Here is a 17,256-nt window from a genome sequence, read left to right as displayed (position 1 = left end):
CTCTAACAGGAGATTCTGTGTGGATTTTCCCATATCCAGTAACAGCCGAACCTGGCAGTATCACAGAGTGCTAATCCATAGTTATCAAAAGAAACTTCTATGCTTTGAGACCTCTCTTTAGCATTTCCCAGCAAATATAGCATCTCTCCAAAGCTCCTGATCATCTCTAAAGAGGTCACAATAATCTGTGAGATCCTACAGATAAGAGAGCCTGTTTCCACCTCCCTCACTGGAAGGGAAGCCAATGCTAAAAATTTACTTTTCCAAAGCTTAGGTAAACTGAAAATACAATCCAGACTCTCAGTTTTACACACGCTCTCTCTTTCTACATATGAAAAAGAAAAAAACACCCTCTTCTCCTTGACACTACTGAGTATTTTTCACTGTAGTTTGGATGGAGTCCTTTCCATATAATTATGTTCGTACAAGTGAAGCACTATAATATTGGGTTTCTGAACAAGCACAGCCTATTCGCAATAATGATTAAAAACCCTTTTGCTCAAGACCACTTTCCTTCTGGACATTGCATTTTGCCCCAGAAATACAGAGAACAAAGTCTGTATGTTGTAATAGAAAAGAAAAAACAAAACAAAACAACAACAACAAAAAAACCCCAACACAATCCTGGTAAGCTATTACATGTACTTAATGAAGTTATTAGTCATGATAGGCAGCCTTGTAAAATCTGGACTGGACAGTAAAGACTTAACAGAAGAAAACTATGTAGAAGAGCACAAAATGACTTCCTGAAATTGGGAAGGAAAAAACAAAACAAACAAACAAGCAAAAGAAGAAACTGAGGCAACAGTATACACAGTTCAAACAAAACCATCTTATTGCTAGAAGAGACAAAATTCAGCATTAGCATGTATCACAGTCACGTACTAAATATGTCGATGGCTGGCACAATGACTCAAGAAACAAAGCTCAAACAGGTAATGCAAAGGCAGAAGAGCACATCTATATCCTCACAAAGCAAACAATCACGACACAGACACCTATGTCAAAAAGGATAACAATGCCGCTAAAACATCCTTCAATGTGGCCTCAATCCTGCAAGTCACTGTGCAAACAGCAGCAGCCTGAACAAGCTACGGGTAACCCACGCCGATGAGGATCAAACCCGTAATCATACTGCAGTCTGTTCAAATTTGAGCCCTGGAGAGCAGAGCGTTTGCCAGAGAAAGACACCCACACGGCAAGTTGAAGTGAGTACTCAAAGGGGAGGCATGTGCACAGACTCTCAGGTTTCTCTTCTGAGTTTCTTGAGGGCACAGAAACATCTGTGCTGCTCAGTGAACATTGCTGCTAACCTCGCAATCGTTATGACAGACTCTAATGTTATTATTAACGAAGCAGACTAATCATCTCAGCCATCCGCCCCTCTGACTACATCGGAACATTTTTATACAAACAAACAGAATTCCTACACACAGGATGCAATTACAGATGAAACCTGTAAGTTGGTCATGAGGAAGTCAACCCAAAGCACACACAAGAAATCTTAAGCAAAGCACTTAAATACCCCAGAACATCAGTGTTTGCTCACTTTTTAAAAGATAAAGACTTGTTTTCATAAGCAAACAGTAGCTGGAGATTGGATAGTGTCTGTGCCAAGAAACCATTTGTGAAAACATTAGCAAGAATACTCATTTCAAAACGTTTTTTTTATTTCTGTATGAAGAAAACGGGGGTGGAGGATGTCCCCTGCCAAGCTGTAGCCAAGGCTAACCTATGTTCTTCAGGTTGAAAACCATGTTTTACAGTACTTGGACATTTTTGTTTCTATTTCTGTTATATGCCAATCTTTCATTAGTCTTCCCTTTGTGCTTTTATCTCACATAACATGCATTGAAACCACTAGTAAATGCCCAGAATGTCATCATTACCTTAGTGAAGAACTACCCAGCATTTTGGGGCACAGGCAGCACTGTAACAGTCCCTGGGACCCTACAGGAGGCATTTCCTACACAACCTCCTCCACACAGTCCACAATACACATATAATTTCCTGTGATCCTTATTAATGTTTTCTTACTCCTTCATGCAGATATTGCATACAGCCCCACAAAAAAAGTGCCTCAAATGCTAGGCTAAGCATTGTGGGAGCCATACAAAAAGGAAAGGAAACAAAGCACTGCCTTGAGATAAGTAACTCTCCTCCCACGAAGCACTTCAAGGTAAAAAGCAACCAACCTACTGGCTGTGAAAATCTTTACTCCTGACTCCAGGCAAGTTATAAAGTTTGTTTTACCAGAGCAGGCTGATGCAAAGGGCCAGAGGACCAACAGGATTTCTATCTGGCTAATAAGCAAAGCAAGATTTAGAGGGAAGCAGAATACTACTTAGACCACAAGCTATCACAGGAAAAGATATGCCTTGGGCACACAAACCCTTCTTCACATCTGAAGGAGAAGCAGCAGGCTTCAAGGTCCTAGCCTGTGGCAGCTGCAACAATATTATTACTACAACTCAGTAGCTTCCCTCAAAGAAGGAAACTGTTGAGGCACTGCTGGGAAAATCGCTCAAACCAACACAGGCGTCCCCCGAGGGAGGAAGAGAAGATCTGAGGAAACTCAGGTCCCCTGGGCTCCCATCACAGGCGAAGGGATGGCTGCTCTGCCCCAGCTCTCAAACCATCCTGCCTGTAAGAAAAGACTCAGTCACCACACCTGCCACTCCTCAAACTCCCAAAGGAAGACCAGCAGTCCAGGATGGACTTGCTGGACAAACCCAAGTAAATACACTGAGGTACAAGAGAGTAGGGCCAGGTCTGGCGCAGGAGAACAGACTCTTGTGCATGTTGCTGCAGGAGCAGCCAAGGCACAGACCTGCTACCGACAGAGCTAGAACGCCCGCTGTGGTTTTGGGTACAACCACCCTCTTCAAAACGCAACAAAAGGACTGGCCTCAACCCATCTGGTCTCAACAACATACTAAATCCAGTATGATCATGCAGATATCAGAAGGTAATTAGAGAATAAAACTGAACTTCAACCATCACTCGATCATATTACAACAAAGTTTTTCCCAGCAAGCTGCATTCATGTATCCCAACACCACAAAACTCAGTTCCTCCCAACAGATTTATATAGAGGGGCGATCACATAAGGCCAATGCAGACCAAGACAACTGGTCTCATTCACATAACTATGTTGTCTATCTCTTCTTCAAAATGTAGCATCTGGAATACCAGGTATGAGTGCAGCAGGAACAAAGCCACTACACTTGACAGCAATTCAGTAAACTCCTAAATACTGTAAGGTGGCTGAAAAAGGAGTGAATCAATAATACAGACAAAACACAGTGGAGTAAAGTCAAGTCAAGCCAAGCCAGAAACAAAAAAGGCTACCCCTAAAATATCAGAACACCAATCAACAAGAAGCAGCTCAGTCTGTGAAACAAGCAGACCACAACAGCCACGCCACCAGAAGGCAGCCACAGGGATGCTACCTCAAACAGCTAACACTGAGTTATTACACTGGAATGCCAAATATTTAATATTGCAGTGATAAAACAACATGTGTTCAGTACCATAAGACTGTTCCTGCCCAAAGCAGCCCACAAACTCCAGGCACAGAAAATACAAATTAAATGCCGACATCAGAGAAAGATTCTGTTCTGTTGCAAGAACAAAAAGCAAACAAATATTTTGTTGTAAGGAACAAAACGTTGACCTCTGCAAATTTGGGAAGGCTTCAAGAAACAACATAACTGCGGGAAAAAATGTGCAGAGCAGCAGAATAAAGCGGTATCTGGCCTCTAAAGGCCTACGCAGCACCACTCCCCTCCAGACTCCTCACACTTCCCTTGCCACTTCCACACGCCTCACAAAACAACAAGCCTAGTACAAAGATAAGTTTCAGATCAATACATGTACTACTTTTTATCCCATATCTCCACCATTCATGAGTCACTGCAAATACACATATAGACAGATGCCCCCCCTCCCATTTTTCAGCATCCCAAAATACAAAGGAAAAATAATTGCTGAGTTGGATTGGCTGAGCATACTTCAGACAAATTTTAAAAATAACCAAAACAAAAAAAAAAAAATTAAAAAAAAGATCAGGGAGGGAGTTCAACAGAATGAGTCAAAATTAATCAGTGACATACAAACTGAATTTTATTAATGTATTTGAAGTTTTCCATGCGGTCTCTAGGTCACACACTCTAACCACACAAACTACTCCCTGGAACCTTCAAATAATCAACAATGTATTTTTTTTTTCTACTTACTAACTGCGTTGCTCATGAGCCACATTTCACTCTGTAAATTTCAAGAAAAACTCTCACAGACGTTTGTTACTGATATTTACAGAACAGAACTTTTGCAAAAAAGCAATGCAAGTTTCATCAATGAAAAGTTTAAGAGTTGCAAAAAGAGCATAATAAACAATTACAGCTTTTTAATGAGATTTTTCTTAGTCAGACATATCTCAGACATTTCCAGACATGACTAAACTCCAAGATTCCCATTTCCAATTAACACATGCGTGTTACCCAATGAGCCCTCCCCCTAAAGCCACTCAGTATGAGATTACTGCAGAATCTGATGGTCTTTAGTAGAATACTTGGACAAACTCCAGCTCCACCAGCCTTCATGCTTATTTTTATAGGCACAGCCTCCAGCTTTGCACTCTGGTATGCAACCTAACACCCAAGTCCATTAAACTTTCCATCAAATACACATGAAATTGAACAACAGGTAATCGAGCTGTAGTCTGTTCTCTCGCTGGTACGAGTGCACTGTTATTGCCCTGTTTGCACCATGGCATGAAACTTAGTTAAGTTTCTTGAAGGGCTTACAGTGACCATGCCCGAGATGGTACAAGAGGACCATCAGGGGATTCAGATCTGAATGCTCTTGCAAGGGGAGCTCTTATGGATAAGATCTGGAATTTCAAAGCTGGCACTAGGATGTCCAACATCAAATATTCAGTGTTGAACATAACTACTGTGAAAAAGACTAGAAAAGACAAAAATTGTATTATCTTGCAGTAGAATGAGCCTATTTAACTTGTCACCTTTGGATATGAGGAGAGATTTGGGATTGTTCACTGATGGCTTGATGTGACTCTCACATTTACCTATCAAGACTGGCTAACACGATTATGCAAGGTCTAGCCAGCTTTACAGCATTTTCAAAGATACCCGTGTTACAGGCCTCATTCCTCACAACAAATCCTTTTGAAGGTTATAACTGCAACTCTGTTTTAAAACTAACATATGTAGCACACAGTCATTAGTCTACAGAAAACTGCTTGGAAACTGATGTTAAGTAAGCCCTGGTTTACTGCTGTAGAAACATTTCTATCCATTCATACAGCTTTAGTTTGACTTCATGTTTTTGAACTTGGACACAATTTTTGGTAATGCTTACAACTGAGCACTGACATGAGGAATTAACTGCACAGCTAAGCCATGAAAGGACCAATCCATTCCTACCACCCTGTGAAACAATCCTGAGAAGTCAACTTGTGTAGTTTGTTAGAGCTGAAGAAATCTGTAGTCTTTGTTAAGCACCAACAGTAGCTCTTTAATAGCCCAATTTGGTTTCCCCAGGATAGCATGCAAACTACAGATTTTATATGGTAAAACAAACATTATTTCCAGGTGTAACAAAGGATTCATTGTGCTCATCTGACTCTAAAAACAGAAATGCAAAGTGTAGTTTTGAAGAGTGAGGTCTGGGGAGAAGAGAGTGAGTGCCAATGAGGAGAAGGGAGAGAAGAGTCTGCACTTGAAAATTAATGTGTGGTTGTTACTGTGAACACTGTTCCAACTGTTACTGTTTTAAAAGTTTTCTAAAATATGCAACAGTGGCATGAAATTTGCAGGGCAGCAGAAGTCAAGTGATATGGGAAGGAGATAATATTCCTCTAGCAATTTGGTAAATAAAACCACACAGCACCACAACTACTAAGTAACTTCTATACTTCGTAGCAGCATGTGCACAGACATCTATTCTTTCCACCACTGATGAAGTGGATGTTTTAATACTTGCAACGATCTGCAACATTTTGCCTTCATAGCATAGATTCACAAACAGTACTTGTAAGGCTTTAAAAAAAAAATAAACCACATGATCAAACAAACCTGGAGATAAAAAGGGTAAATGATAGTGCAACAAACTACAAGAGAATATGATTCAGGAAAGGAAAAAAACAAAAAAAAAAACCCAACACACACAAAAAACAAATTACAAAAAAAAACCAGCAACAAAAAAAGATCCTTGTGTTTTGGCAGTAGTTCACACTTCTCAATGGAGTATGTTTAAGTTTTAGGCTTTCCCACCTGCAAGGCAAAGGATCCTACATTGTTAGAGATAAGTGACACCTTGTATCACCTGCCAAAGCACATATTCCAGATAATTACATTGCACAGCAGGGCCAGGCCCAGCTGAATCAGAAACCGGTGGAAATACATGCTTTTCTGTCACTGTCTCATGAACTGTGTGTTTGGACATGCTTGTAATAGCATGATAAAAATAAAACAGATTACCCATTTGTCATTCAAACTGATTTATTTCAAGAAAAAGCTAACCAGTCACAATTAAGTAGAAACAGGGAACAAAATACTTTACAATCATTAATAGTTCACATAGGAAAAAAAATCTTGACAAATCCATACCCATACAACTTACAGCAATCCTTCTTAAGAGAGCGCACAGTCTAGGGTACCCTCACAGAATAGGTTTCTATCCTTAATGCTTTAAATAAAACTTCCAAATATGAGCCAAAGACTGGGCAAGTTACTACTGTCTTCTTCAATCTCTGGGCAAATAGCTCTCTTTCCTTCTCTTCTCCTTTGTATTTCCTTGATCTAAAGTGGAATGAGATGATTATCACCCACTTTTACTGTAGGTATTAGGAATATAGAGGTAACCCTAAAAGTGATGTGAAACAGGTTAATTATACAAGTCACTGACTGAAAAAAACTCTGAATCCCTCAAGAGGAGCCTCTGCAGCTGCTGAATATGGAGGACTTGCCAGAAGGAGGATGAAAGCAGCAAAGAGGAGTCTGATATCTACCTGCCTTTATCAACAGCTAAAGGTTACCAAGAGGAAACAGGCTACCTCTTGAAAGACCACAGGAAATCTAAGACACAAGATTTTGGAAACGTAACTCTCAAAGGTATCAGGAAGATTTATTTTTTTTAACCATTGCGGAAGAAATCTTTCTACAAATACAGATTGTTTTGGTTTCTTCAGCAACCTCATCTAGTGGAAGAGCAACCTGGTCTAGTGGAAGATGTCCCTGCTCATGGCAGGGGGGTTGGATCTAGATGATCTTTAAGGTCCCTTCCAACCCAAACCATTCTATGATTCTCCAACAAGGTTTTAATGGATACTGAGAATCCTCATCTTATTTTAATTTTCTGGTTAATTTAAATTATCAGTCCAAACTTAAGGAGCAAGTAGGTGGAAGTGACACAATAGCAGATAGGTGCAACTGTATATTACCAAGCTAATGCCTACAGAAAAGGGAACAGGCATAGATGAGTAGGAAAATTACTCTGGAAGAAAGATGTGGCAGACAATGAATAGCAGAGGTACAAAAGCACAGACTATAACGAAGGGATAGAAGAAGCAAACAAAAATAACAGATCCTCCCATACTGAAGGATGGAAAGAAAAAAGTATTGTGAAACCATGAAAGGTTCAAATCCTTAGCAAGAAGGAAAAATATAGCCACACTAAAAATTAAAAGCAGGAGGAATTAAGTTATAATTAAGTACAGAATACATCTATTTGATTGTAATAAGCTGCAGACACAATTGCTTGCAGATCATAGCTACACTTTGGCTTAAATACTTCAGCTTTGCTCTTAAAAGACTTACCTTTCACCAGCTATCTTGGGAAGCCTCTACAAATTGTTAAATTCACACAGCCCCAGCAATACAACAGATACAATACTGTCTACATTTTAACGAAACCGGACTAAAGAGAGATGAAACAGGAAATGAAAGGCTCAACTGGAATCACAATTTGCCTCTTTATTCCCAGCCTATGTTTCAACTGTCAGTTCACAACATCACTCAGAAATTAACACGCCTGAAGATTTTCATTACTTCCACATATATCCAAGCTCATTGTTTCTGTTTTAAAATCCAACCACTCCAATAAACAAAACTTTTTTGCAAATCACAGACAGCAGGCAACATTTAAGCTCGCGTATTTCAAGACTACACTGTCTCTACATCAACTTGCTCTAACATCCTGGAATTGCCTTCCCTGGAAGTGAATTATTTATAACTACAATGTCCTCTGACAACAGGAGTATCAATGTTATTGTCAGCATCAGTTTTGGAACTGTTTTTATGGAAATCAGAAGTCCACCATGTTGTGCAACAAAGAAAAAGAAAAAGGAAAAATATCCCAGATGGAAAAGATCAAATGCAAACAACGCAGTACAGGAAAGACTACAGCACAAGGAAGGTTTAAAATATACCTAATACAATAGATTACGTTCAGGCATTTAGTCTATGTGTATCCTTATAAATAAATATGTATTTTAAGAATGACAACATAGCTCCTCATAGGATGTTATTTGGTAGCATATACTCACATATACTTCACTGTGATCAAAGCGCTTTTTCAGGTTATTGATGAACGAGTCTTCATTAAGTGGCTCTAAAAGAACCATATCTCCCACTCCTATCATGTTGTCTAAAAGTGATGTCTTCACCTCCATTTTGGCCATTTTCTCCTGCAAAGAAAGAAACAAATAAAAAAAGCAAGGACTAAAGTTAGCTCAAAATTATTCTAATTATTCACAGGCATTACCCAGTAACACTGTTTAAGGAATACAAATTTAAAATCCATTGAATGACACTGCTTCAAAGTATCTTTCCAAGGAACATTCTCAAAGTCATTCTATCTAGTCAAGCAGTCCACACATCCAAAAAATTAACTTCTAACAGTCAACAATGCCTTCTAGTCCACTATACATTAAACGTGAAACTGCAAGAAACAGGAATGAAGATTCCAGTGGCACCACATCCAGATTTTGGGGGTAACTTCAACACAGTGTTCAAGTGTACGCAAACCCAAGTTTTATTAAAAGCTTCATCAACATCTTCAGTGTATCAAATTAGTGTATAAATTTACCAATACTCTAATCTGAATTTCTTCCTCACTCTTACTTGCATTTCTCCATTCCCATCAACATTTAAATGGAAACTAACCAAGTGAACTCATGCAGAGACAAACCCCACACTCTTTTATCTTCATTCATAAACCCTGTACTCTGCAGTGCCTATATTCCAGCACAGTACTGCTCTTGGTTCCATGAGTCTACCAAATTCCTTCATTTCCTAACCAGACTTATTTGGATTTATTTGTACTTTCATTGCTTAAGAGAGCATTTCCATTGGGCAGCAACAATCCAGCTGACACGTGGAGACTCCTCATCTATATGACTGGAGTGTCAAAAGGCAGAAGCCAGGCTTAAACAGGGGACCAGGATCAAAGTAACCTAGTCTGATAAAATAATTCAAAGAAGTCAAGGTCAGGCCAAAACTCAACACCTATTTGACCGTCACAGCCTTTTATCCTCCAATCCAAATGCTTGAGAAGATTAACCAAGCTCCTCAAGAACTCCAGACACACAGGTAAAGCTTTCAGCTTTCACGATAAGACTGAAAAACAAATGTGTGAGCGGTGGCAGCCTGCAAATGGGCAACTTTGCTGAGAGAGAACAACTTTGCTGACAACATAAACCAAAAACCAACACAGCACAGCTACATCTACACAAAACCACAGCTAAACTTCACCAGTCAGCTGTAACCTCTCAGCTATGAAGTGCTATCAAGCTGTCCTTGCTCCATCATCACTGCAGCATATTTTAATTCTATTTTTTTTTCTCATTTTTCAAAATGCCTTTAAGCAGCTATTACCTTATACAATCAGCATTAATTTGCCATAGTAGTTCTCCATCAGATAATTAATTCAAAACAAGCAAAGCCTTTTATCTCTTGCTTCTGCCCACAGCCGCTGCGTTACTGTGCGTTATTTCATTTTTTTTGAGTAGTGAGTGACATTTGAGGGATATTAGATCAAGACTTAAGTGGTGTTTGATGTTTTTCCAAATTCAATGACGAGAAGCACAGCTCCACAGGCAGCTAACAGAAGTTAGCCAACAAGATCCCCAAAACCTGAACCAAGCCTGGGAATTACTAGAAATTCACAGGGAAATGTAAAAACAGTGCTGAACTATGGTAACCAACCAAAGCTGAGTCAACTCTGCTAAACAAACAAGAGAGTATTTATTTTAAACAAAAACACTAGACAAATATTTTTGTAGAGAAAGATACATTTATTCTTAAAAAGTTCACCTCTCTGAATCACCAAAAAAATTTTAAACATTCACAAAATCTGTTCAAAGGTATCCCTTCAACTTCTGTATCCCATTAAGGCAAATTGTTTAAACTACCAGTCTTGTTTCAATGACCTAATTACTTCCCATACATCAGCTAATGCTCAAATACTTTTTGAAGGCTGGGGGGGAAAAAAAAAAAAAAGGTCCTTCTCAAGTATGGAATTTATTAGATATTGGGTTTGTAGCCAAAAAAAAAGAAAAGAAAAGCCAACATAAAAATCCTAATATGGGCAATTTCAACCTAAAATTTAAGTTCTAACTAGTATACCTCATCTACCATTGTGAAATTACATACCACCTACCATTGCACTTCATGCATCACTGCTCAGGAATTTCAAGACCAAGAGCAGCCAAACCCATCAAGAACATTCAGGCATTCCCAAGCTGAGAGGCACGTTGTGCAGAAGAGGTGCACAAAGACACCATATCTACTACTAAAAGCTCTATCAGAAAGTTGTATATAAATATTAATGTATCAATATACTTTAAAAGTTCAATGTTATGGTCAAGGGTTAATTTTCAGTTTGTTTCTTTCACAATAATTAAACATGATACTATGGTTAAAATATTTCCATTAACTTGAGAGCTAGAAGATATAGAAACCTAGGTGATGAAAAAATTGCATAGTATGTCTAGACATCCTGTTTAACACTGAATCCTTAAAGTCATTTGCAATAGCTTAGCCTTTGCAAAACATTCATTACAAATTACTTCGTACTCTGATGTATGATTCAAGAGTATTCTGTCATACCAACGTTGTTAGCCCCCATTTTGGTGGAATCCAATCATAATCTCTGCTCTGGTTTAGCTAACAACAAAGGATAATCTGGGATAATTCAGTTGCCTATCTGAGGTAACAAGTGGGGGAAAAAAGCACTGTTAAGAAAACCCAACAATGTTTAAACATACATTAAACAAATAGATTTAATCGATAATTGAATTTAATCCACTAGAAGAAATTAATAAAAGATCAAAATATTTCAAAATACCTAATACTAGTTTTAAAAGCAGCTTTCAAAAAATACCTTAAAAATACCCTAAAAAAAATACCTTAAAAATCAGCACACTAAACAGAAAAAAAAAAAATCAAATCCTTGCTACATTGCAAAACTAAACTTCAGTCCAGATTTTTAGCAATATGTCACTAAGTTCAGAAAGTCAATCAAAATCCATGTCCAAGTATTTCTATTTGCCATATACTCAAAGACGCCTTGCAGCTGGAAATCTTTTCCCATTAGCACTGGTGACAGTGTGGCTCGCCACAGTTTGGAGAACAGTCCCTAAAAGTAAGCAGCTTCTACCTATGTTTGTAATCATGCACCTCTAAAAAGATGAATGTTTCCCAAGAACCATTTTCAAGAACCAGAACTATGAGAGGGATGGGACCAAAACACACTCCCAGTGTCTGAGAGATCAGTAACAACTGAAACCACAGCTGTCCTGGTGAGGACATTAGGTTCAAGGAAAGAACCAGAATGGGTTGTGTCTTTTAAAACAAGGACACACTTATTTTCAAATGAAGACTGCTGAACAGGAGATGATGTATGGAGGTCCTAAAGTGAAGCTTTATTTCAAACTGGAAATTCAATAAGAAGTAACCTAAAAATGTAAGTGGTATTCCCTCAATTTACCCAATACATTGCTTTGCAACTGCAAAACTGCGTTCTGTTGACATTAAGAAAAACGACAGTATTGTATAAAGATTACAGCTGCAAATTATTAAAATGTTAATACAGCAACAAATCAGCTCAGCAAAAAAACCCAAGATTCTTCCTCAGACATTCCCTGATCTCTCTCACACCCACTTACCACAAGAGCCTTCTCCCAAATTTACCTTTCTTATTCCTAAATCAAACAAACATCGTCAGGATTTCAGAGCATCTCCCTGCTCCCCAGTCACTTGCCAAACCTTCTTCCTCACTTTGGTCTCATATCTAGCTAGGCCTTAATCCAATGGAGTGAGAACACTTTCAACACATTTCCATTCTCAGAAAAATAAAAAAAGATTATTCAGTAATCCTTCACAGCTTGATCTGTTTTATGTTGGACAACATGCTTGGGAAGAGAAGGGCTGGGCATGCTAGGTCTGTAAAATGCTTTTATCCACATGCTCCCACATGACACGAAGCCTTTTAAAACACAGACTTTTTATCTACTGCTTGCAGTGCCTGGGACTGACATCCAGCTAGGCCAGTTGAATCTAAAACATTCTCGTCTCTCTTGGCCACAAGGATGGCAAATTAAAAATTACACTATTCCACAGCCACAGCAGTCCTATCATCAGCCCATCTGAAACAAGAGCTAATTAAAATTATAAATCAGAGATGCTACAGAGAATAGGCAAAACCCCAAGAGCCTTGTACAATTAAGTTCACATATCTTCCGAGGGGGAAATGAAGTAATAGCCCATTATTGGCATACAGCACGTTACAGAATTGTCCAAGGTTTTCCACATCACCCTCACACACTAAAACAGTAACTATTGTCAGCAGCTTCCTACAGATGTGCAATTCTTAGCACACATTTGCATTTGCTGTACTGCAATTCTCACTGGCTGCAGAGCTGGCTTGTTTTTGTTCGTGACATTGTAGCAAAAGGATAATTTACCATCAAAGTAGTCACCGTAGATGTACTCACATATGCTTCAACCTCTAACTTACTCAAAAAAAAAAAAAAAAAAAAAACCCCACAAAAAAAGGCACCTTTGGTTTCACTACCACCAGTTCATGGTAGAAAATAATCACCTTTTTCTTTTATAAGAGTTAACAGGATAACCTGCAAAAGCAGTAATTCAATATCAGAGTTCAAACTGATTTCACATGGTTCCAGGTCTGATCCTGAGCCCGGGTCAGGCTGTAATTATGCTTGCCCACTCGTTCCCTTTTTTTCTCTGTCAGGGAGCAATCAGCCCACACAGAGCAGGGATACTGACAGGCCACTGCTGCAAAAAGCAGCGAGGAACACAGTGCCATTACCTGAACAAAACAAAACTGAAGTGGACTAAAACCATCATGTACTACTCAGGACAAGCATAAATACTGATTTAGTCAGAGGCAGGATTTAAATTCATCCTGTTCTGCTGCCCAACAAACCCCACATATCACTGGCCCCTGACTGATGCCCAGAAGGTGCAAGTTTGTTGGAAACATCTTGTGCTGGTTCACCAGGTAAACTGAGGCAGACTCTGCAGATGAACTATTATAGTACCCTTTTCACTCAAAGCTAGATTTGTTGACTTCAACACGTATGAAAAAAAAATGTTTATATCATCCAAAGGAAATACTTGCTTTGCCTCCAGATCCCCTAACTTTTTAGTCTCTGGATGCTACCGGGGAGCAGTGAACCCAGCATTTCCTATCTGCTGCCTGGCCACCGCCTGCGAGGCCCACCTGCACCTTCCTGCCCAGCTGTGACTGCTCATAGATGTTGCTCCATCACCATCAATGCGCTGAAGAAAAAAGTATGCAGAAAACAGTGCCACAGTGTAGCCCACAATTTCTTCCCACAAGAAAATGGACTTGAGAAACCTGACAGACAGATTGCAGACAGGAATGTTAATAGATATCACAACAGCAGTGAAAGCACTCTTAAAGAACTAAAACGCTTCCTCTGCCTCTTCATCTTTCCTTTTGGTTTGGCCAATGTCTGAATATCTTCTGAATCCCTTGTCCTTCCACAGTCCTACTGAACAGATCCAAACTGAAAAAGTTTGTAATTTGGGGCTTTTGAATAAGCTAATGTTTCTCATGTTACCTACCAAGCAAGAGATATTATTTGAAAGCCTTGTGCAATTTCTCTTTATTTTCTGTAGGCACTGAACATTACACGTGTGTACCACATTCCTTGAGTAGTTAACAACAAACAGATCCGGTAAATTACAAAAGTAAAATGCGGCATTACAGGCCATATTTGTATTAGGACCGCAGGAATGTTTGCATTCGGCATCAGCTGAACGGGAATGGCTCTTTAGCAACATCAGATTAGGAGACAGTTTCGCACCAGTGACTGCAATTTAGATGACAGAAGATTTGCCCAGCAGAATTCCATAGGAGGACCGAATGCTCTGCTGGCTCCTGCTACCAAACACCGTGCATTCCGATAAAGATTGGGCAATTGTCAAGAAAGAAACAGGCCACTTGAAGCACTGCTGAACAAGCAGCTGCAGCCACGGGAAGCAGTATCATCTTTAGTAGTTTAACGACAGAGGCTTAACTGCGGTTTAGAAAAACTGATGGTGTAATAATTAGAGTTCATTAGGAAGCATACAGAATGTTTGCTGGGACATTATCTCCTACTGATATAAATAAACAGTGGATGAAACTTTCTTCATTAACAGGACTCAGGTCCATAAATGTAGAGGGCTGAGGGTTGGGTGCCGTTGCTGGAGCTCTTTGGGGTTTGTTGGCTGGGGGGTATTGTTGGACTTTTTTGTTTTGTTGGGGATTTGGGGTGGTTGTTTGGTTTTTTTTTTTAAATCGGCTTGGTTACAATCTACATTAAGCAGTAATTAGTTGCTATCAACCCCCCTGAAGTGAGAGTGATGCCTCTTTCATGCTTCTGTTCATATCCTTTGTGAGGCAGATTCATGAGTCTGGGGGAAGGAGTGAGAGGCTGTGTTGGCATTGTTCTAAGGCTACTTTCTGATAGTTTCAATAACACTAGCATGGATATTACCTGCTGTAAGAGACCATGGAGTATTATCTATTCTACTATTTCTACTTTATATTCCCAGCAGTACGGGTTTTCAAATTACTTCTAACAATTATTTTGCAACCACAACACAATAACTGCCACCAGTAATTGCACTCGGGGGCTGATCTATTTCTTAAATCAAGTTGCAGCCTCGCTTTAACTCATCTGGGTTGGTCATATAGTCACGCTAGGTTTTGGGAAAAACATTTGGGTCCTTCTACATTACTAAGGCATCCTTCTTTAGCACCTGCTAAAATACAGTCTTAAAATAATCAAAAGATGTTTAGTGCTTCATTTTCACCCTGCAAAAGTTCCTTCACATTTTGAATTATATTGACAGGCTTCAAAGATTATAGGTGTGGAGTAGCCTTTTCTGTAAATGGTTATTCTGGAGCCTGATTTTTTTTTCTTTTTTAAAAATTACTTATTTTTAATAGGGATAACATCTTGGGCCTTTTCAATGCATTTGGAAATAGGTCTTCACTAACAAGGCTGTTCGCAATCCAAAATTCTGGTTAAATTCCCACTGTTTTTAGCAGGAACAATATCCATGGTGGTTTCTTACATTTAGGCTTTTCTTAGTCATTGTTTAACCACAGAGTTTTATAATCATTCCAGGACCACAACTACAGAAAGAGACAAAATATTCAGGAATAAAGGAGGTCTCTTTTTGGCACATACCTTGCTAAGATTCTCTTTAATCTTTTTCAAAATAAGCAGTAAAATGTGTCTGCAAAATCAGAAGTTGTCAAAGGTCCTACCTCCCTCCCCTAATCTAAAGACCAGATTTCAGACTGAGAGTGTTCTTCGGACAACACGATTTTTTAAAAGTTGTCAGTACAGAAGATGAACACAAAGAAAACACCCTCATTCTTAAAAAAAAAAAGAAGATAGCTTTTACTACTGGATATCCAAACTCTACAAAGCAGGGGGTGCCCTTTTAAACTGATTATCTTAATTTTTCAAGCTGCCACCTAAAGTTTTCTGCCATTTTTTGGGATCCTGCTCAATCCAAAGGTTATGTTTGCATAGCTATTGCAGAACAGGGGCACAAAAACCATGGTAGCTCATATTTATTTTGGGGGATCATCTTTGTTTGTTGTATGTCACATGCCAGTAACTTGCTACCACACCAGAGCTTGCTTTCAAAAGATCCCCAGTAGCAGAACCTCACAAAATACTACTTAAAACCAACCAGCCCTCACAAATTCAAAACATTTATTTCAACTGAGGTTTCACTCCTTTGGGAGCAATCCCGCAATCAACTGTAATCTAGATCTTTCATTTATATTTTTATTATAATAGGGTTTTTACTTTCCCTTCCACACAAGCACATGGACAGAGAGCAAGCCTTGCTTTCCTCCAGTCAGCTCATGAACCACACATCCCTGACACAGGGCAAAAGACATCTGCTTGTGGTGGAGCAACTGGAGCAAATATCAATTTATATCATGTCAGTAAGGTGGGTATTAAGAGATGTCTTAATACTACAGAGTTAAAATACCAGAGTACACACTAATCTGCTTCTCAAATGCTTGTGTGCATTGCCTGTTAAGCAGTTGGTGATAAGCCTTGAAGATATGCAGAATATGAAATAACAGAACAGGTAACACCACAGCTTCACTCAGCTGCCTACAGCAGAAGGAAAAGCAGCCACAGAAAGCCGTCAAGGGAGTTGCTGATCCAAACTTAAAACTGAGCATGGACAAACACAAAGCTAACCAGGAGCTTCAGGAAATCCAGATCCCAGAAGAGGCATTGGTGTTCCTATCTACCTACCAACCACCAAGCCACCCACCATATCTGAGTGCACCCCTAACTCCTAGAGCAGTCGGAGACACCACCGCACTCATGGAGTTACCCACAGAGACAGGTCCATGCTTCCACGCGCCCATTCTCTTCCAAGCAGTAAAAGTCTGGGTAAAATTGAAATTTGCATGGTTGAAAGCACTGTGTATTTCCACATCATTCACTTTCCTTTTCCATTTAAAACAGAAAGAAAAGAAGTCACGTGAACCCCCATCCCAGAGATCTTATTGTTGCCCATCGCAATTTCCCCCTACTGGAAACCACACCCGATGGGCTCCTTGTAATATTTGTAAATAATATTTGGAATATTTTTAGCCTAGTATTTTATAAAAATAAGACAAATCATACTAGCTGTACACATCAGCCTATGTATC

General features: G+C 39.3%; 1 protein-coding gene across 1 annotated transcript in view; it reads right to left on the bottom strand.

Moving 5' to 3' along the window:
- LOC104525321 (unconventional myosin-Ib-like) overlaps window positions 1-8,710 on the bottom strand; it is a gene marked incomplete at both ends in the record, with an annotated part of 34,256 nt that extends 25,546 nt beyond the window's left edge. Inside the window, one exon of the mRNA XM_010168440.1 lies at window positions 8,570-8,710. Coding sequence (XP_010166742.1) covers window positions 8,570-8,710 — 141 coding nt within the window. The remainder of the gene's footprint in view (window positions 1-8,569) is intronic.
- Window positions 8,711-17,256: the final 8,546 nt, after the last annotated feature.

Source organism: Antrostomus carolinensis, unplaced genomic scaffold (genome assembly GCF_000700745.2).
Source record: "Antrostomus carolinensis isolate BGI_N321 unplaced genomic scaffold, ASM70074v2 scaffold5805, whole genome shotgun sequence".
In the NCBI taxonomy this organism is placed as follows: Eukaryota; Metazoa; Chordata; class Aves; order Caprimulgiformes; family Caprimulgidae; genus Antrostomus; species Antrostomus carolinensis.
Note: the sequence above shows the minus strand (reverse complement) of the source record. Positions and strands in the feature narration are given on the sequence as shown.